Consider the following 15,490-nt stretch of genomic DNA (forward strand, 5'->3'; position numbering starts at 1 on the left):
TGGAATCACCAACATACCTTGTAACAACAATTTATTTTCTCATGATTGCGAGTAGAAGACCTTTTAATCAGGAAGCAAGCTTGAACAGAAGAAAATCTCTAACTTAAATAGAAAGAAAAATATAGAAAAGAATAAGGAAAAACAAAGAATAGGGTTTCAGGATATTTGTTTTTTTTTAACGCTGATTTATTATATGATATTACAATTATTAAGAAGATTACATAAACGATTCGACAACCGAAAGTACTACCTGTCTTATTAGTATATTTGTTATGATACCATTTAAATTAACTGAATATGTTTTCTTTAGATCTTAAAATTTGTACACGAGATATATATACATTCTTGTATGACGGTTTAACCGTAAATCCTAACGGACTGACTAACATATCCCACATAACCTAATAACTATTTATTTGTTACCAAAACGATTTCTAATTTAACCATAAAAAGACTATGCCTCTCATCTCAACTCCCATAACTTCTGAAAATGAGTAAACACTATTCTCTGAAATAAATAAAAAACAATGAAAACTATTCTCGTTTTAATAGCAGCCAATTCTCAAAAAAAAAAAAACCTATTCTCACAGTTTCTTCCTCGAAGGGCAAACCCGAAGGCACTGAAACCTTTAGGTTTTGTGATTTGGACGTTTTCATATCTTCCCTAAAATATTTTAAAATATCTTCTTTCTGATTAATTCAACATATTGCCCTTGAACCAAATGAGCTACAAAATTGACTTAACCAAATGATCTTAGAAGACTGATCGATTTCAACAAAACTGACTTATTTGGTGATAGACTGATATAGTGTTATAATTAAACCACTTAACTGAGTTGAGATATTTCTGTCTAGTATGGATTTACTAGTCTAGATTTTTTCTAGAAATATTTGGTTGATGTAAAAAGATATATAAAACGAATCAATTCAATCAATTAAGTCCATTATCGATAACTGTTTATTTTTATAAACAAATTACAATATCCAAATTAAGTCATTTGAAAGTAAAATCCAAAGTTGATAACATATTCTAATAACAATCAACTGATCACTTTTCTTCTCTTCTTCATAGGTGATTCGTAGGACATGTTGGTCTTTCTGGATTAAAAAGAAGGTCTAGGGAAGTAGGTCAAGGAGTCATGGGGATAATCAAATGACATCCTATTTTGTTAACATTTGTATGGTCTTCCTCTTCCATTCCTTCTTTGACCGTTCTTGTAGGCAAATTCACGATCTTACACTCAACTATCTGTTTACTTTTACTCCATAAAAATATGTATAAACCAATAACAGTCACCACGGATCCAATAACGCTGCAACGATCACAAACATAATTTTAAATTAGTAACACGTAAATGATACAATTTCCAGTCAGTTGATTCTCAATGGAGTGGTCATTTTTCATATATATATATTATTAAATTGACTCTACCTTTTTTAATGTGAGAGTTGTAAAAATATTGAATTCGCAGTCTTATTTTACCTCCCAAAATAAATCATACGATGAAGTATCAAGAAATCGAACAGGGTTGCGGAAATAAGTGTGACAGGACTGAATGCTGATGTAAAGACAGGTCCACGTTGTTTGATACACCATGATATTCCTACCGTACACATTCCTTGTGCAACCACACCCTATAAACATAAACACACACAATAGATAAATGTTTGATTATGGTGAATAGATATTTAATATGTATGTGATGTACATACCGCTATAATGACGGTGATGATGGTGAGTTTGTCTCTGAGGATCCAATCTTCCACATGTCTAGTCTTGATCAAGCTAAGAAGAGCACACTGAAGCGTACCAAAGACCGATAAAATAACCGTACTCGAGTATGGACACGGGTAGCTCGAGTTGATCTTAGCTTGTATAAGCATCCAGGAACTAAAAAGTATAACTCCAATGAATAAAAGAAAACAGCCTTTGATCCAATTCTCGTGTCCATTGTGTATGTATACAATCGCTGCATGTTCTTGAGAGTTCGATAAAGGAACACCTTGGTACATCGTAAGAGTTAAAGCTCCTGCTAAACTTATCATAGCTCCAAGAACGACGCCGTATCCTGATTTTGTTTTAATATTTAGCTTGTCGAATCTGAAAAAATCAATATTAACATGTGTTAGATTATACTATTGAAAATGATAACATGTAGGCTTTAGGTTATAGTTCTGTCTAATAGTAAGTGTACCGAAATATTAAAGCCATAATGAAAGTGATGGCAGGCAATGTTCCCCAGAAAGCAGATCCCAAGGTGGCAGAAGTGTAGCTGAGGCCAAGCAAATAGAAATATTGCATCAAACTCGCCCTGCCAACAAAACAAAGAAAAACAATGCAATAAAAGATTAAAATGAAGCTACACAATAAAAAAGAGACAAAACTGTAACAAATTATAAGTTTTCTTTAAAAAACAAATTATACGTAAAGGGATTTAAACTTAAACTCACCCAAAAAGGGCACTGACGAAAAGCTGAAACGAGACGCTTGCGGTTAGCCTCGGCCTTGTTTTCCTGACCAAATCATGAAATCGAACATTTACTTTTTCCGGAACACAAAATTATGAATCTATTGATTCATATAGTATTCTTTTTTTTCTTTGTGCTGCACGATTCATATAGCATCATTAAAACGTCAATTAAACGGTTTTAGCTTCTTTGACCAAAAAAAAAGAACGATTTTAGCTTCAAACATTATTTTTGTCTTTTAAAAAGAGAAATACTTGGGTTCACCCCTAGAGTGAACCTATAGGTTCACCCAACCAATAGAATTTTGTTATTTCATATTTAGTATCTTTTAAAAAAAGAAACAAAATATTGCAAGTTTTATTATGTTTTTAAAATAAAAAATAAATAAAAAATAATTGTAGTCGCAAAAAAAATTTATATTTAAAATACCGCCAACAAAACACTAAACTCTAAACCTTTAATCATAAACCTCAAATCTTTGGATAAATTATAAATCTTTGGATTTAAAAAAAATATATTTTTAACACAGTCAGCAAAAACACTAAACCCTAAACCCTAAATACTAAACCCTAAACCTTTGGGTAAACCCTAAACCCGTGGATAAATCCTAACCCTAGAATTTAGAATTTATCCAAGTATTTGAGATTTACCAAAGGGTATAAGGTTTATCCAAGAGTTCAGGTTTAAGATTTAGTGTTTGGCTGACGGTATTAAAAATATTTTTTTAATATATTTTGTTTGCAATAAATATTATTTTTTATTTTTATTTTTTAGTTTAAAAATATAATATAAATTGACAATATTTTATTTTCTTTTTAAAAAGATACTGAATATGAAATAACGAAATCTTATTGGTTGGGTGAACCTACAGGTTCACTCTAGGATGTGAACATAAAGATTCACTTTAGGGTGTGAACCTAAAAATTTCTCTTTTAAAAATACAACCATTACAACATAGTAAACAAATTTAAGTTGAAAATAATCATTGGCTTGATCTTACTCTTTGTTTAATTTAAAACAGTATGAAGTATAAAATTGAACAATTGAATAAAAAGTAGAATACTTAACTAAGTATTGTAGATAATTTTATCTTTAAGTTATTATTTATTAAGAAGCGAAAACTTATAAAAATAGTTATTTAATTTAAATTTTAGACTTACCGTTCCCAAAAATAAGCGATTGGAAGAAGGAAAAAGGTTGAAATACCCAAACGATAGGTAGCAATAACCATATGATTGATGCCTCCATCAAGAACTTTCTTAATTAAAGCGTTAACCATCCCATTAATTGTGTTAATCACGGTAATCATGATCAGCGGTGCCCATTTTCCATCGATATAAAACATGATTAGTAAGTTAATTAACTATCTGTTAATAACTTAATAATCAAACGTCTATTCTCTCACTTAGTCTATATTCTCTCTCTGTCTTGCTCTCTTGCTTTTTTTTTTTTGATCTACTCTCTTGCTTTTCTATCTCTTCTTTAATAACTTGTTTGAGTAGTAGAGAGTCTTATATATAGATATAATCTAAGCTGAGTTGAAGGCAACTCTTTTTTTTTTACTTTTTTTGGAAAATGAATCGCTGCTATGAATTTACTTTATCAATAAAACAAGAAGTTAACTTTTGAACTGTGTTTTTATAAATACAACTAGTGGTTGGTCCGCGCGGAATATGTTCCAATAATTTTTTATACTAGGAATATATATTTTATCATATATGATTGTTAATAGTTTGGTTTGCAACTGATGCTGTAGTTAGTTAGTTTTTTTGTTTGTGCTTTGTGCCAAGTTTAAGTCATTGCATGGACGGTTGAGAATGAAGATCATGTTCTCTGAATTTTTTTGAGCTTGTATAGTTGGCTATACTCTTTAATTAATTGTGTGTTTTATACATATAATGGAATGTGATTTTCGCTATGTGAATGCATTAGTGGAAATAACATGAACTTTTGTGTTAGACTATTGTCGTGGCATCTGATTTATATGACTGTATCTGCTAGAATTTATAATAAATTAGATACTAAAGTGGCTGTATTTTATTCACTTTTAAAAATAATTATTTTAAGAACACACAATAAAACTCTCTAGAAAAAAGTAAAAAAAAATAAACAGTTTAACTTTCATGTTTTTTTCGAATCCGATGATCAGTCTATAAAGATATCACACTCTATTTATAGTCATAGCATATTTTTATTAATCTTCTAAGAATGATTTTATTTTTTAAAGATCAACAAAAAATAGTAGGACATTTGACACACAAAAAAGTGAAGACCCATTGCTGATAAGTTGATAACCCATTGTATGATGGGATTCTCTTTTTGTAAGCTGATTTGGTTTTTTTAAACTCATTTTATGTTGAATATTGTTTTGTGCTCTAACATCTCATAATATTTATTTGTGGTGATAAAGGAATGATAATTATTGGTTATTGTTAAACGACAATAGATAAATTATAACTAAAATAATATAAATTGAACACAAATTATATCTATGATAATTGTATACTGGTTATACGCATAAAAATATCAAAGGTCTTGTAAAATTATATTAGGTTATTTGGATGACTATATATCATTGTCAAATTTGTCGTCTCGTGTAAAGTTGTCTCAATAGTTGTCAATTTTTTTCTTGTCTCAATAACAATATCAGCAGCAGCTATGCCGACTTTTCCTCGAATCTCACCACCGATGCCAATAAAACAGCTACATAAGACTTTCTCCCACTGGACTTGCCTACCCTCTCATGTGTTCCTCGTGCATAGTCCTTCATGTGATCTCTTCAGCCTAAGAAAAATGGAGTTTAGCTCGATAGTAGTCAGCAACCTGTAAACCATAATGCATTTAAAATGTGAAGAAAACAAAACAAATTTAACAAACAGAGAAAAGGGATAGAGATAGGTAAATCAGCGGAGTACATTATAAATATACAATCCATAGGTTTGAAAAGATCATAAGAACTACCTAAGAGAGATCAACGGAGATGAAGATCAATCCGACGAGGTCTAACTCAGAGTCACTATCTCATCTCAAGAACTTTATCAAATAAGGCGATTAAAAAGTTAACTGCAACTGTGTGATTATTCATTATCTATGCAAGGGGATCATGCCATCTTCCAAACTGAAATATAGTTGTCTCGGAAATTCCTTGCACCATTCATATTTCACAGGGTAAAAATCGTACTGTGGTTGTCAGTGATAGACTTTGCAGTCTTCAAGTCATGTCATTCGAAAAGGAAAGAACATGAACCAAAGCATAAGAGGAGTTGGCAAAATTTTCAAGTCATTTGAAAGGATTCAAAAGAAATAAGGTACCTCCAAAATGATCACTCTAATGCCATTGGGCTGAACATGAACCACCTCCTGGCCATTAGCTAGAGTAATTCGATTAGTTTGTGCTCTCTACAAACAGAGAGCTCACTATCAAAAAGTAAGCTAGCTACGGATTCTTTATGGTTTGGAGATACACGTTCAATCCATGCACAAACAGTCCTAAGGATTTTACCAAAGCATTTGCCAGCAGTTCGTTGGCAAAATTAGTAAACAAAACTTCCAATGAGTCCTTCAAAAATTAAAAGAGAAATATAATCGAACACCGGCTGGTCAGTATCATTTTAAAAATTTAGCAGCCTGCCTCTGGACATTTTCTTTTTCATGGAGCAACCTTTTTCTTTTGAATTCATAGGTGTGATAACGATATATAAAGCTCAAGAGACACTGCCTCTAGCGAACGATTTTAAATACCTCTATGAAATTCAAATCCCATTGTCTCCACATTAAACACGCAGACTCGTAGACAAAAGTGATCAACTTAATGGCTAAGTGCAGCAGAGAGACATCTTCTGTAGCTTATCACAAACTATTGATTTTACAGAGAAGGTGATGCGGCCATCAAATCAGTGGTCGAACCAGAGTTCAACCAAGCTATCCAAACCGACCACCTTGGAGCCACCAGCGATAGAGGTTAAGTGAAAAAGGATATCTCGACCAACAGAAGGAGTTTTCTCATGAAACCAATTTTACAAAAAGGCTAAGTTATCAAAAAATCCCGAGACTTGGAATTGCAAAAAAAGCTTCAAGGATCAAGAAGTTATGGATTTTATAATCTGTAGTTTCTCCAGCCCATCCAGTTGCGAGCATCAGCCCTTATAAGTGGATTTCAGCCCAACCATGAAGCGGCCTTCTCCAGAATCAATCATGGGCTTGAAGAAGAGTTTCTTATCTTTTCAGGAAGCCCAAAATCAAGAGAATTGGTTCAGAAAAAACCAAGATGAAATCAATTTTCCAAAACCGGTCAAACCAGTTCTGCACTTGCCTAATTTGGAGTCTCACCGATTCAATCTTAGTCAAACCAAGTTATAGCGACCAGGAGAGTTCCCACTTGATCAGAGACATCCAGAGTACATATCCAACCATCCAGAAGATCATTCCACCATTTCACCATACACAAGCAAGCATTGGATCAAGAGGATTTATTTATGACCACACTTGCCTTATTTGGAGTTTCAAGGATTTAAACTCCAACAGCTATTTTCCCATTCATTTCCGGATGTGATCAGCTCCTTCGAAGCAGTAAAGAAGATTCCCAGGAAGCTCAGTTATCCCTTGAAACCGTCCAGGTTCAAGATTATTCAAGCTCCCCCTTTGCAAGCCGAATACCCACAATCCCTCCAACGGCTAGTTTGTGATTTTTGTGTCTTTGAAGATTTATTTCCTTTTCTTTTACTTGATGCACGTTTTGTTTAGATCTTTATGAGCATTATATAAGCTCTCTTAGTCCTTCATTTGTAAGCAACCTCGATCTTAAGAATTTATGAAAGTTTGTTTTTTTTTTATCAAAGTTTGTCTTTGAATAAAATCGTTTGTCTTTAGGATTCAAAGTGGGATTCTTTGTTGTCCTACTGATTCGTTTAGATAGGTTGTTGTGTGATTCATCAGCCAGTGTTAATCCAGATTGAGAGAGTCAATAAAATCCAAGGATTGAGAGAGACAATCATCATCTATCCATCTCCACCTCCATCATCCATCATCTATCTTCAATCCATCAAACCATTCCATCCTATCTTTATCTTTTAGTTTCTGTTCTTAATTTACTTATTTAAAAACTCATTGTTTTCCTTTGTTTTCAGGATAGATTGGACTTAAGCAGGATAGCAAGTCGACCATCTTCTTCATTTTCCCATCTGATCTCCATCTTAACCGATAAGATCAACCCATCGACCATCCAGTCCATCGACCAGCTTCCCAGGCTGTAACAGAAGGTCATGTAACAAATAATTTGAATTTTAAGAGCTATCAAACCAACGTTGATGGTATCCTTCAGATCGTAGGAACCTTGTGTTGTTATAAGATCTCAGAAATCTGCAAAAGGAAAGCACACTCTAAACCAATCATCAAAGATTTAAAAAAAAAACAGAACAAAGTTTATTGCTTTATTATGGATTAAATCTACCATACATTGATTGGCATCTATGCGATGATAATGCCACTGCTTTTTCCATGGCTTATGATAGTGGTTACTTCACCTCCAACAACCATGTTTATAACAATCCCATCTTCGTTAAGAGAGAAAAAAAAGAGATTTTTTAATAGTTTCAAGCCGATGGCAGGAGGCTTCAACAGCTTTGTCATCGGCTTGTTTGATTCGTTCTGCTTCTCTTTCTTTGATCTGATTTACTTCTGGTTGTTTAGTTTATTCGATTGCCAATTTATTTTAAATCTGGCAAAGTTTTTTATTGTTCTTTTGTATGTTTCTTCCAATAGAATTGGAAAAACAAAGGTCTCGGTTCAATTGAACCGTTTAGAAAAAGTAATTGACAAATATACTGCGGATGGTGGCTACGGGTCTTACTGGCTTCAATCGTTGATGGTTTCTCATGTGATGGTGATGGAGTTTTTGCTGCAAATTATGGTTACTTCAAAAAGCAGTATCAAATTCTATGGAACGGTAATCTCTTTGACTCTATTATCAGCAATAGAGCAATATAAAGAGTTGTCTTATCTCAGTGGCTCCTACTGGAGTATTAAAAAGAGAGTGAAAATTGTTCTCAATTCAGTCTGAAGCGTGGTGTTTTTGGATCAATACGAAGATAGTCTCCCTTGAGATTCAGCTATTCCAAAAGCAAATATGGAGTTTTTTATGTGAAAATCTTTAGTTATCCATACGCAAGATATGTGTTATTTTACTTTGGATCCCTACTGGTGTATCTCTTTTCTACTTTTGTTTTGATAGTTCTCATTGTTTAGAATAATTTGCCTTAAAGACTTAATAATAAAATCCAGCGTTAAAAAAAAAAAAACAATCCCATCTTAAAGAGAAAGGTTCAAATGTTAATGTAGGATTTAATGCTGATGAATAAAGGAGTGTGCTTGAGAAAAGAAAAAATAAGCAAGTTGTTATACGCACCGATGATAAACACCTGATCTGAAATTTTCTTAAACACCTTCCACCAGACAAATTTCCCTATGCAGCAAATAAATAATCTCATAAAAGACCACCAAAGAATGTCCTTTAACAACTTCTGCTTAAAAATAAAAGACAAAAGCAATAAGGAGTTATGTATATTACCTTTCAGGCTTTGCAATGTATGAGAATCAGATTGTATTTTACATCTACAGAGAAAAGAAAATATTTACTTAGACATCATAAAACATCATCATAAAAGAAAAGAATATAGACATCAAAAATACTGTGTTGAGTATAGGATTCCTTACCAACGAATACTCTAAGAGTATCTCCAATGTAAAACTCTATTTTTTCTTCCAAAATAAAATAAAAGTGATTATGGAGTAAAAATGCTCTAACCTTATTTCATTTCCTATTCCATAATAGAGTAATGAACAAACAAAATATAGATCACTCTATTTATAGAGTAAATTTCATTATGGAGTATGAAAGGGAGAATTGCTAAAAACAACCTAAATATTGAAGTCAAATGCATTAGTGTACCCCAATTTCAGTCAAATGCAGAACCAACCTAAATGGAAGATGAAAATACCATTTAGTCCTTATGAACAAACAAAAAAACGGATGGGTATTTACGTTTCTATCCTTTTGGAAGTCTACATGTAGAAGAAGGAAGTCTACATATTTTTAGACCTGCAGCGAAGTCTAATTTGTAGACTTGATGTGTAGTCTACACCAAAATTTTATCTAATATTTTGTTTTAAAATTGTTTAAAAATAATTATTGTGATAGATTTTAACTAATCATTAATATAATGGATAGTATGAAGTAAATATATTAAAATTTTATATAACTGAACAATTTTAAAGAATATATACTAAATTGGTAACCATATGTTAAACAATGTTCATAGTTTAGAAACAAAAGGTTGTAACATGTTATGTCTCTTAGTGGTAGATTTTTAGGGTTAGACTTTAGATTTTGATTTTTTTTTGTTTTATTGACTTAAATGTGCTTATTAATATTTTGTAGTTTATATTTTGTGTAATTCTGATATTTGATACAGTAAAGGAAACTTTTTGATTATCAAACAAACTATTTAGGGTTTGAGATTTGTGGTTTAGGGTTTCGTAGATCTACAATAAAGTCTATAATGCTAGAGACGTCGTTTTCAGTCTACATTTTTAAATTTTGTTAACAAAAAATTATTATTTTAAATTAAATTGAGTTTTAAGAATAAAATGTGAAATCACATACTATAACTATTAAATAAAAAATAAAAATAAAGTTCAGTAAATTTTATGTTAAAATTATTAAAACAATAATGAATTAACAACAATAATAAAATTATCATTGTAGACATTCAATAAGGTCTACTACGTTACAATAAAACCTACTCTTAATTTTTAATTTTAGTAGACTTCAAAAGAAGTCTACAATGTCGGCAATCTTTTAACCTAGTTACATTTATGTCTCCATATATAAATGAAATTTACACAATCTCTCTCTAAAATGGCTGCAAAACTCTCTCACTTCTCTCTAAAACTCTCTCCCTTCTCTCTAAACTCTCTCATTTCTCTCTAAAATCCTCTCATGTTTTTCTCACAAAGTTATGTTGTCATTTTAGGTATTATGATTCATGGTTTTCATATTCTCCTTTTTAAATGTAAGTTTTAGATCTATAGACTTTAAATGTGTATTTTTTATGTTATTTATTTCTCACATATCTTTTTGCAGGTATTACCATTGATGGTTTTCATCTCCTCCTCTAAAATGTAAGTTTAGATCTATAGATTTTAAATGTGTATTTATAAGTTTATAATCAAATAAAGTTATAGATCAAACTCTGTGCATTTACTTTTATACTATTTTATCTGATAAATTTTATTTTAAATTATTTTCAGATTTAAAACTGTTTTTCATATTTCAAAATGTATAGATTTTTTCAGATCTGAAAATTATCTGACAGTGTAGACTTTAAATGAAGTCTGCTTATAAAGTTAACTAAACCACACATTTTAAGTAGACTTCACGGGAAGTCTACCAAAATATGATTTTAGTCTTTTTTCTTATGCTTTTTTAATATTTATCTTATTTTGCAGGTATTTTCTTCCATGGTTGTTATCTCCTCCTCCAAAAGATGTAAGAATTACATTTATAGATTTTAAATATTTATTTCTGTAATTATATTTAAATAAAGTTACATATTAAAACTCTATGTCTTTAGTTTATTACTATTTTCATATAAATTATATTTTCTAAAGCTTTTAGATTTAAACTTATTTGATATTTTTTAATATATACATTTTTCAGATTTAGATTTTTTTCTATATGGTAGACTTCAAATGAAGTCTATCTAAAAGTCAGGGCTGGTAGACTTCACTTGAAGTCTAATAGCCTTGATTTTTAAGTAGATTTCATTAAAAACTCACTCAAATATTATTTTAATTTTATTTTATTTCTCATAAAATTATTTTATTTTGCAAATATTCTCTTCCAAAATTTTCAAATCATCTTCCTAAAAATGTAAGATTTACATTTATTCATTATAGATATATTTTGTGTTTATATTGAACTAAATTTATAGATTCATATTTTATATTTTTTCTTTGATACAAGGTTGACAAAAAAAATAGTTTTTGAAATATCTTTAGAAAAAAATAATCAAATTTCTAAATGTACAATTTTGGATCTGAAAGTTTTCCGTTAGTGTAGACTTCAACTAAAGTCTACTGAACAATAAACTTTAAGTAGACTTAATAAAAAGTCTACTAAAATATGATTTATTTTTGTATCTTATTTTTTTCTCATAACTTTATCTTACTTTGCAGGTACTTTTTCCAAGATTTTATTTGAGGCATCAAGATTATGAACAATCAAACACAGTCAAATAAATTCCTTTGTAATATTTTCTCATAATAAAATATTCATTTTTTAATAATTTTGGATGCATAATCAATAAAAATTGTATTCACTTTTAGTTTTGTTTCACTTGTATGATAGTATTAATTTGTTGTTAGATATTGATTTTTTACAAGAACTACCAAACAAGTGAAACCAGGTAAAACAATAACTAACACACATGTGAGTAGAAGAAAATCTAAACAAAAATTTCAAGAAATTTTAAGAGTAAAATTAATCACAAATTTTTGCAAAAAAAATCAAGTGTATAATTATAACATATTAACTTTTAAAATTCATCCAAAACCATTAAAATTTACTAACACACACTGTAACATAACTATATAGTAAAAATATATGATGATTAATACACAAATGCACTTCTAATAGAATTTATGACGTAGACTTCAAATGTAGTCTACATTCTTAAATTTAGAAAGACGTCTACACTTGTTATCTAACATATATCCAAACCAAAAATTTGTAGTGTACTTAGTTTTGACTTGATACACAAAGGCGTACAAAGTGTGTATTAGATAACTCAATCAAATTCTGCACTTTTCGATCATTCGTGACATGCATAAGTTCACCATGTGTATAACCATCATATATACAGAACATTCTCCCAACTCCAACAAAGAGTCTTTCTCCACTCATTCTCCGTATACTGCCGGTAATTGAGTCATTGTCTCCAAAAAAATACAAGTTTACATGATTAACGGATAAATATTTCATGTTTCATAAAACTATAAACGTAGACATACAAATATGTCTACAATTAACACCTAACAACATAGTAAAATCAAAAGTACTATAATTTCATAATTACAACTGTTTTTCTTTTTAAAATCACTCAAACCCATTAGGGTTAACTAACACACACTTTCAAACAAATGTCTTAGTTTGTAACATATTGTAACACACACTTTCAACGATTATTAAAGAAAACTTCAAACCCACGCTGCATATGTTTGAAAGAAAAAAAACATTGTTACCCAATAATCGTTGAAAGTGTGTGTTACAAATCACTCAACACACTTAACCAATATGTTTTTAGTCTAGATCATAATCTTCTTGTACCATTTGAAGAAGTTCAACATGTGTACAACCATCTTTCAAAGGGAACATTCTCCCTCCCTTTTTTTTATTGACCACAAACTCCCACAATGAGCCTTTCTCCACCCATTCTCCGTATACGGCCGGTAATTGAGTCATTTCCTGCAAAAGAATATAAATTTACGCAATTAGCGAATAAATATTAATGTAGACTTACAATTATGTCTACAGTTAACACCTAACAACATTGTGAAATCAAAAGTATTATAATTTCATAACTACAACAGTTTTTCTTTTCAAAATCACTCCAACCTATTAGGATTAACTAACACACACTTTCAAACAAAAAAATCTAGAATAAACTTTATGAATAATACATAAATTCAGTTTTAATTTTTTTTCCTGCGTAGACTTTTCAATCAGTCTACGACAGTGTAGACGTTCGTGTCAATCTACAACAATGTAGACGTCCCTGTCAGTCTACAACAATGTAGACGTCCCTGTCAGTCTACTTTTTGGGTTAGTTTTTGCAATTAAAAATTTTACGGGTTACTTTTTTTATTTGACCAGAAACTCATCCAAGTTTTGACTTTATACATTTAGACTTCCGTTTTAGTCTACCACATTGAAAAGGTTAGTTTGACCAGAATTCACCCAAGTTTTGACTTTCGAAGGTAGATTTCATATGTAGTCTACATGTTTCGTAGACTTCGAATAAGGTCTAACTTCAAAACCCATAGGTTGGTTTTGCAATTGACCATTGTTTGACTTTCGAATGTAGATTTCATATGTAGTCTACAGATTTGTAGACTTCGCATAAGTTCTAACTTTAAAACCCATGAGTTGGTTTTGCATTTGACCAAAATAAATATGTAGACTTCAAGAACAGTCTATATTTTTTTGTGAAAAATGCGTAGACTGCATTGGAAGTCTACAATTTAAAAAATATTTATTTTATTTAAAAACATTTTAGTCAAATACAATACTAACCTATTCAACGAAGTCAATGTTTTGGTCAAATGCAAAACTGACCTTAAGTAGACTTCATTGGCAGACTACATTTCGTAGACTTCCTTTGAAGTCTACTTAAGAAAGTCAAAAGTTCGGTCAAATGTAAAACCAACCTCTTTTTCGTAGCCGTCTTGGTAGGTCTACGTAGATTTTTGTTTTTGTAGTCAAAGGTAAGGATGTAGACTGCTGGGGAAGTCTGCGTTCCAAAAAAAAGTTAAAAAAGTCAATTGCGAAACTGACTTGTTCGTTGACAAATAGACGGAATCGTACGTCTACACATTGGTGTAGACATATAAAGCAGTCTACCATCGCGACACAGACTGAAAAAGTGGTGAAAACCATGTAAACAGTTACCTTTTTCCGGTGTGAACCTCGATTCCGACCCTTTCAACCGTCCAAACTCATAAACCGAGCAAAAGGAAGCATCTTTGACGATTTACTAATGAAGAAACTCGAAAATGTGAAATTTGTGGGATGAAAATGAAAGTTGTGAGAGTTTTTTAGATAGAAATGTAGAGGAAATGAAAGATTTGTTGAGTTAGAGAAGAGAAAAAGTGGTTAAAATTGAGTTATTGAGCTTTTATGAGCTCAAACATGGTGGTTCAATGGTGGTTGCAAAATTGAAGATGATGGCATTGTTGTAAATAAGAAAAGATGCTTAGGGTGTAGTTGGTTTTTACTCATTTTCGATTTTTTTTAAAAAAATAAAAATAATGGCAGTTTTGTAAATATTTTGAAAACATAAGGATGGTTTGGAAAATTCATAGGTGAATAGTAATAAGAAAAAAAAATGGGTTGATTTTGCATTTGACTACAAATCTTAGGTTGGTTATGAAAAACACCCAGTATGAAATAGAGTGGAATTGCAGCATTCTTTACTCCATAATCAATTTTACTCCATTTTAGAGGAGAAAATATAGTGAGGTTGGAGATGCTTTATGAACATCCAAAACCATATCTTTGGCAGTTGGAGGGTCCTGCAAAAAAAAAAACGATCCAGTTATAAGAAATCAACAATAACGCAAAGAGCATAATAATGAAAATTAGAAGCAAACAGATTGACCGAAGGAGAATAGCAAAAAAACCAATAAAAAAATCTAAACTTTCTGAAATTGAAAACAGCAAGGGGACAGCTGTGTTGGACATTTTTGACACTGAAGTTTTCGAGAAGCTTATGATTGAGAGGTCGAAGTGATGAAATACTAGGGATAAGACTTACCTTTTAATAGTAAAGATTCACATCCCTTATATATTAAAATAAAAACATTACAATATTTAAACCATAACACGTGTCATCACGAGAATCAGTTTCAAAATCCTTACAAAAATAAACTGGTCCATCTAAACATATAGTTTTTTTTGTAAAACTAATCATAAAATTAATTATTAATATAAAAATATTCTTCATTATTTCCTTAAATAGAACAAACAGAATTACCTAATCTGATCAATATATATATGGTAATTGATTATTTCAAATAATAAAGATTTGATAATAATTTATACATCCTTTATCATTTTTGTTTCATATTAATATTATTAAAATAAATTAGACAATTAAATTAACCAAATAATAAAATTTTGTTTTTCAACATATTGTATATTTTTCATTTTTAAAAACGAATATAAATTAATAAACTTTTTGAAAAA

At 30.5% G+C, this 15,490-nt stretch overlaps 1 protein-coding gene and 2 long non-coding RNA genes across 3 annotated transcripts; 1 reads left to right on the forward strand and 2 right to left on the reverse strand.

Moving 5' to 3' along the window:
- Positions 1-926: 926 nt before the first annotated feature.
- LOC108845838 (WAT1-related protein At4g01450) lies at positions 927-3,959 on the reverse strand. The gene is made up of 6 exons (XM_018619029.2): positions 3,630-3,959; positions 2,452-2,514; positions 2,196-2,312; positions 1,714-2,101; positions 1,484-1,635; positions 927-1,313 (listed from the first exon to the last, which is right to left on the reverse strand). The coding sequence occupies exons 1-6, from the start codon at positions 3,812-3,814 to the stop codon at positions 1,130-1,132; spliced, it is 1,089 nt and encodes a 362-aa protein (XP_018474531.1). The 5' UTR covers positions 3,815-3,959; the 3' UTR covers positions 927-1,129.
- A 6,614-nt stretch (positions 3,960-10,573) lies between these two features.
- LOC108846830 (uncharacterized) lies at positions 10,574-11,743 on the forward strand. The gene is made up of 3 exons (XR_008943743.1): positions 10,574-10,647; positions 10,975-11,014; positions 11,704-11,743. It is a non-coding gene; the product is annotated as an uncharacterized LOC108846830 (long non-coding RNA).
- An 879-nt stretch (positions 11,744-12,622) lies between these two features.
- Positions 12,623-14,523, reverse strand: LOC108809938 (uncharacterized). Its single transcript, XR_008943375.1, has 2 exons — positions 13,954-14,523; positions 12,623-12,991 (listed from the first exon to the last, which is right to left on the reverse strand). It is a non-coding gene; the product is annotated as an uncharacterized LOC108809938 (long non-coding RNA).
- Positions 14,524-15,490: the final 967 nt, after the last annotated feature.

Source organism: Raphanus sativus, chromosome 3 (assembly GCF_000801105.2).
Source record: "Raphanus sativus cultivar WK10039 chromosome 3, ASM80110v3, whole genome shotgun sequence".
NCBI classification, from domain to species: Eukaryota; Viridiplantae; Streptophyta; class Magnoliopsida; order Brassicales; family Brassicaceae; genus Raphanus; species Raphanus sativus.

Excerpts from the sequence above, each read along its gene's own strand:
- LOC108845838 (XM_018619029.2), bottom strand. The coding sequence starts at position 3,814 with ATGTTTTATATCGATGGAAAATGGGCACCGCTGATCATGATTACCGTG. Across the intron at positions 2,515-3,629 it reads ATCGCTTATTTTTGGGAACG|GAAAACAAGGCCGAGGCTAA; the intron begins GTAAGTCTAAAA and ends TGATTTGGTCAG. Across the intron at positions 2,102-2,195 it reads ATTATGGCTTTAATATTTCG|ATTCGACAAGCTAAATATTA; the intron begins GTACACTTACTA and ends TGATTTTTTCAG.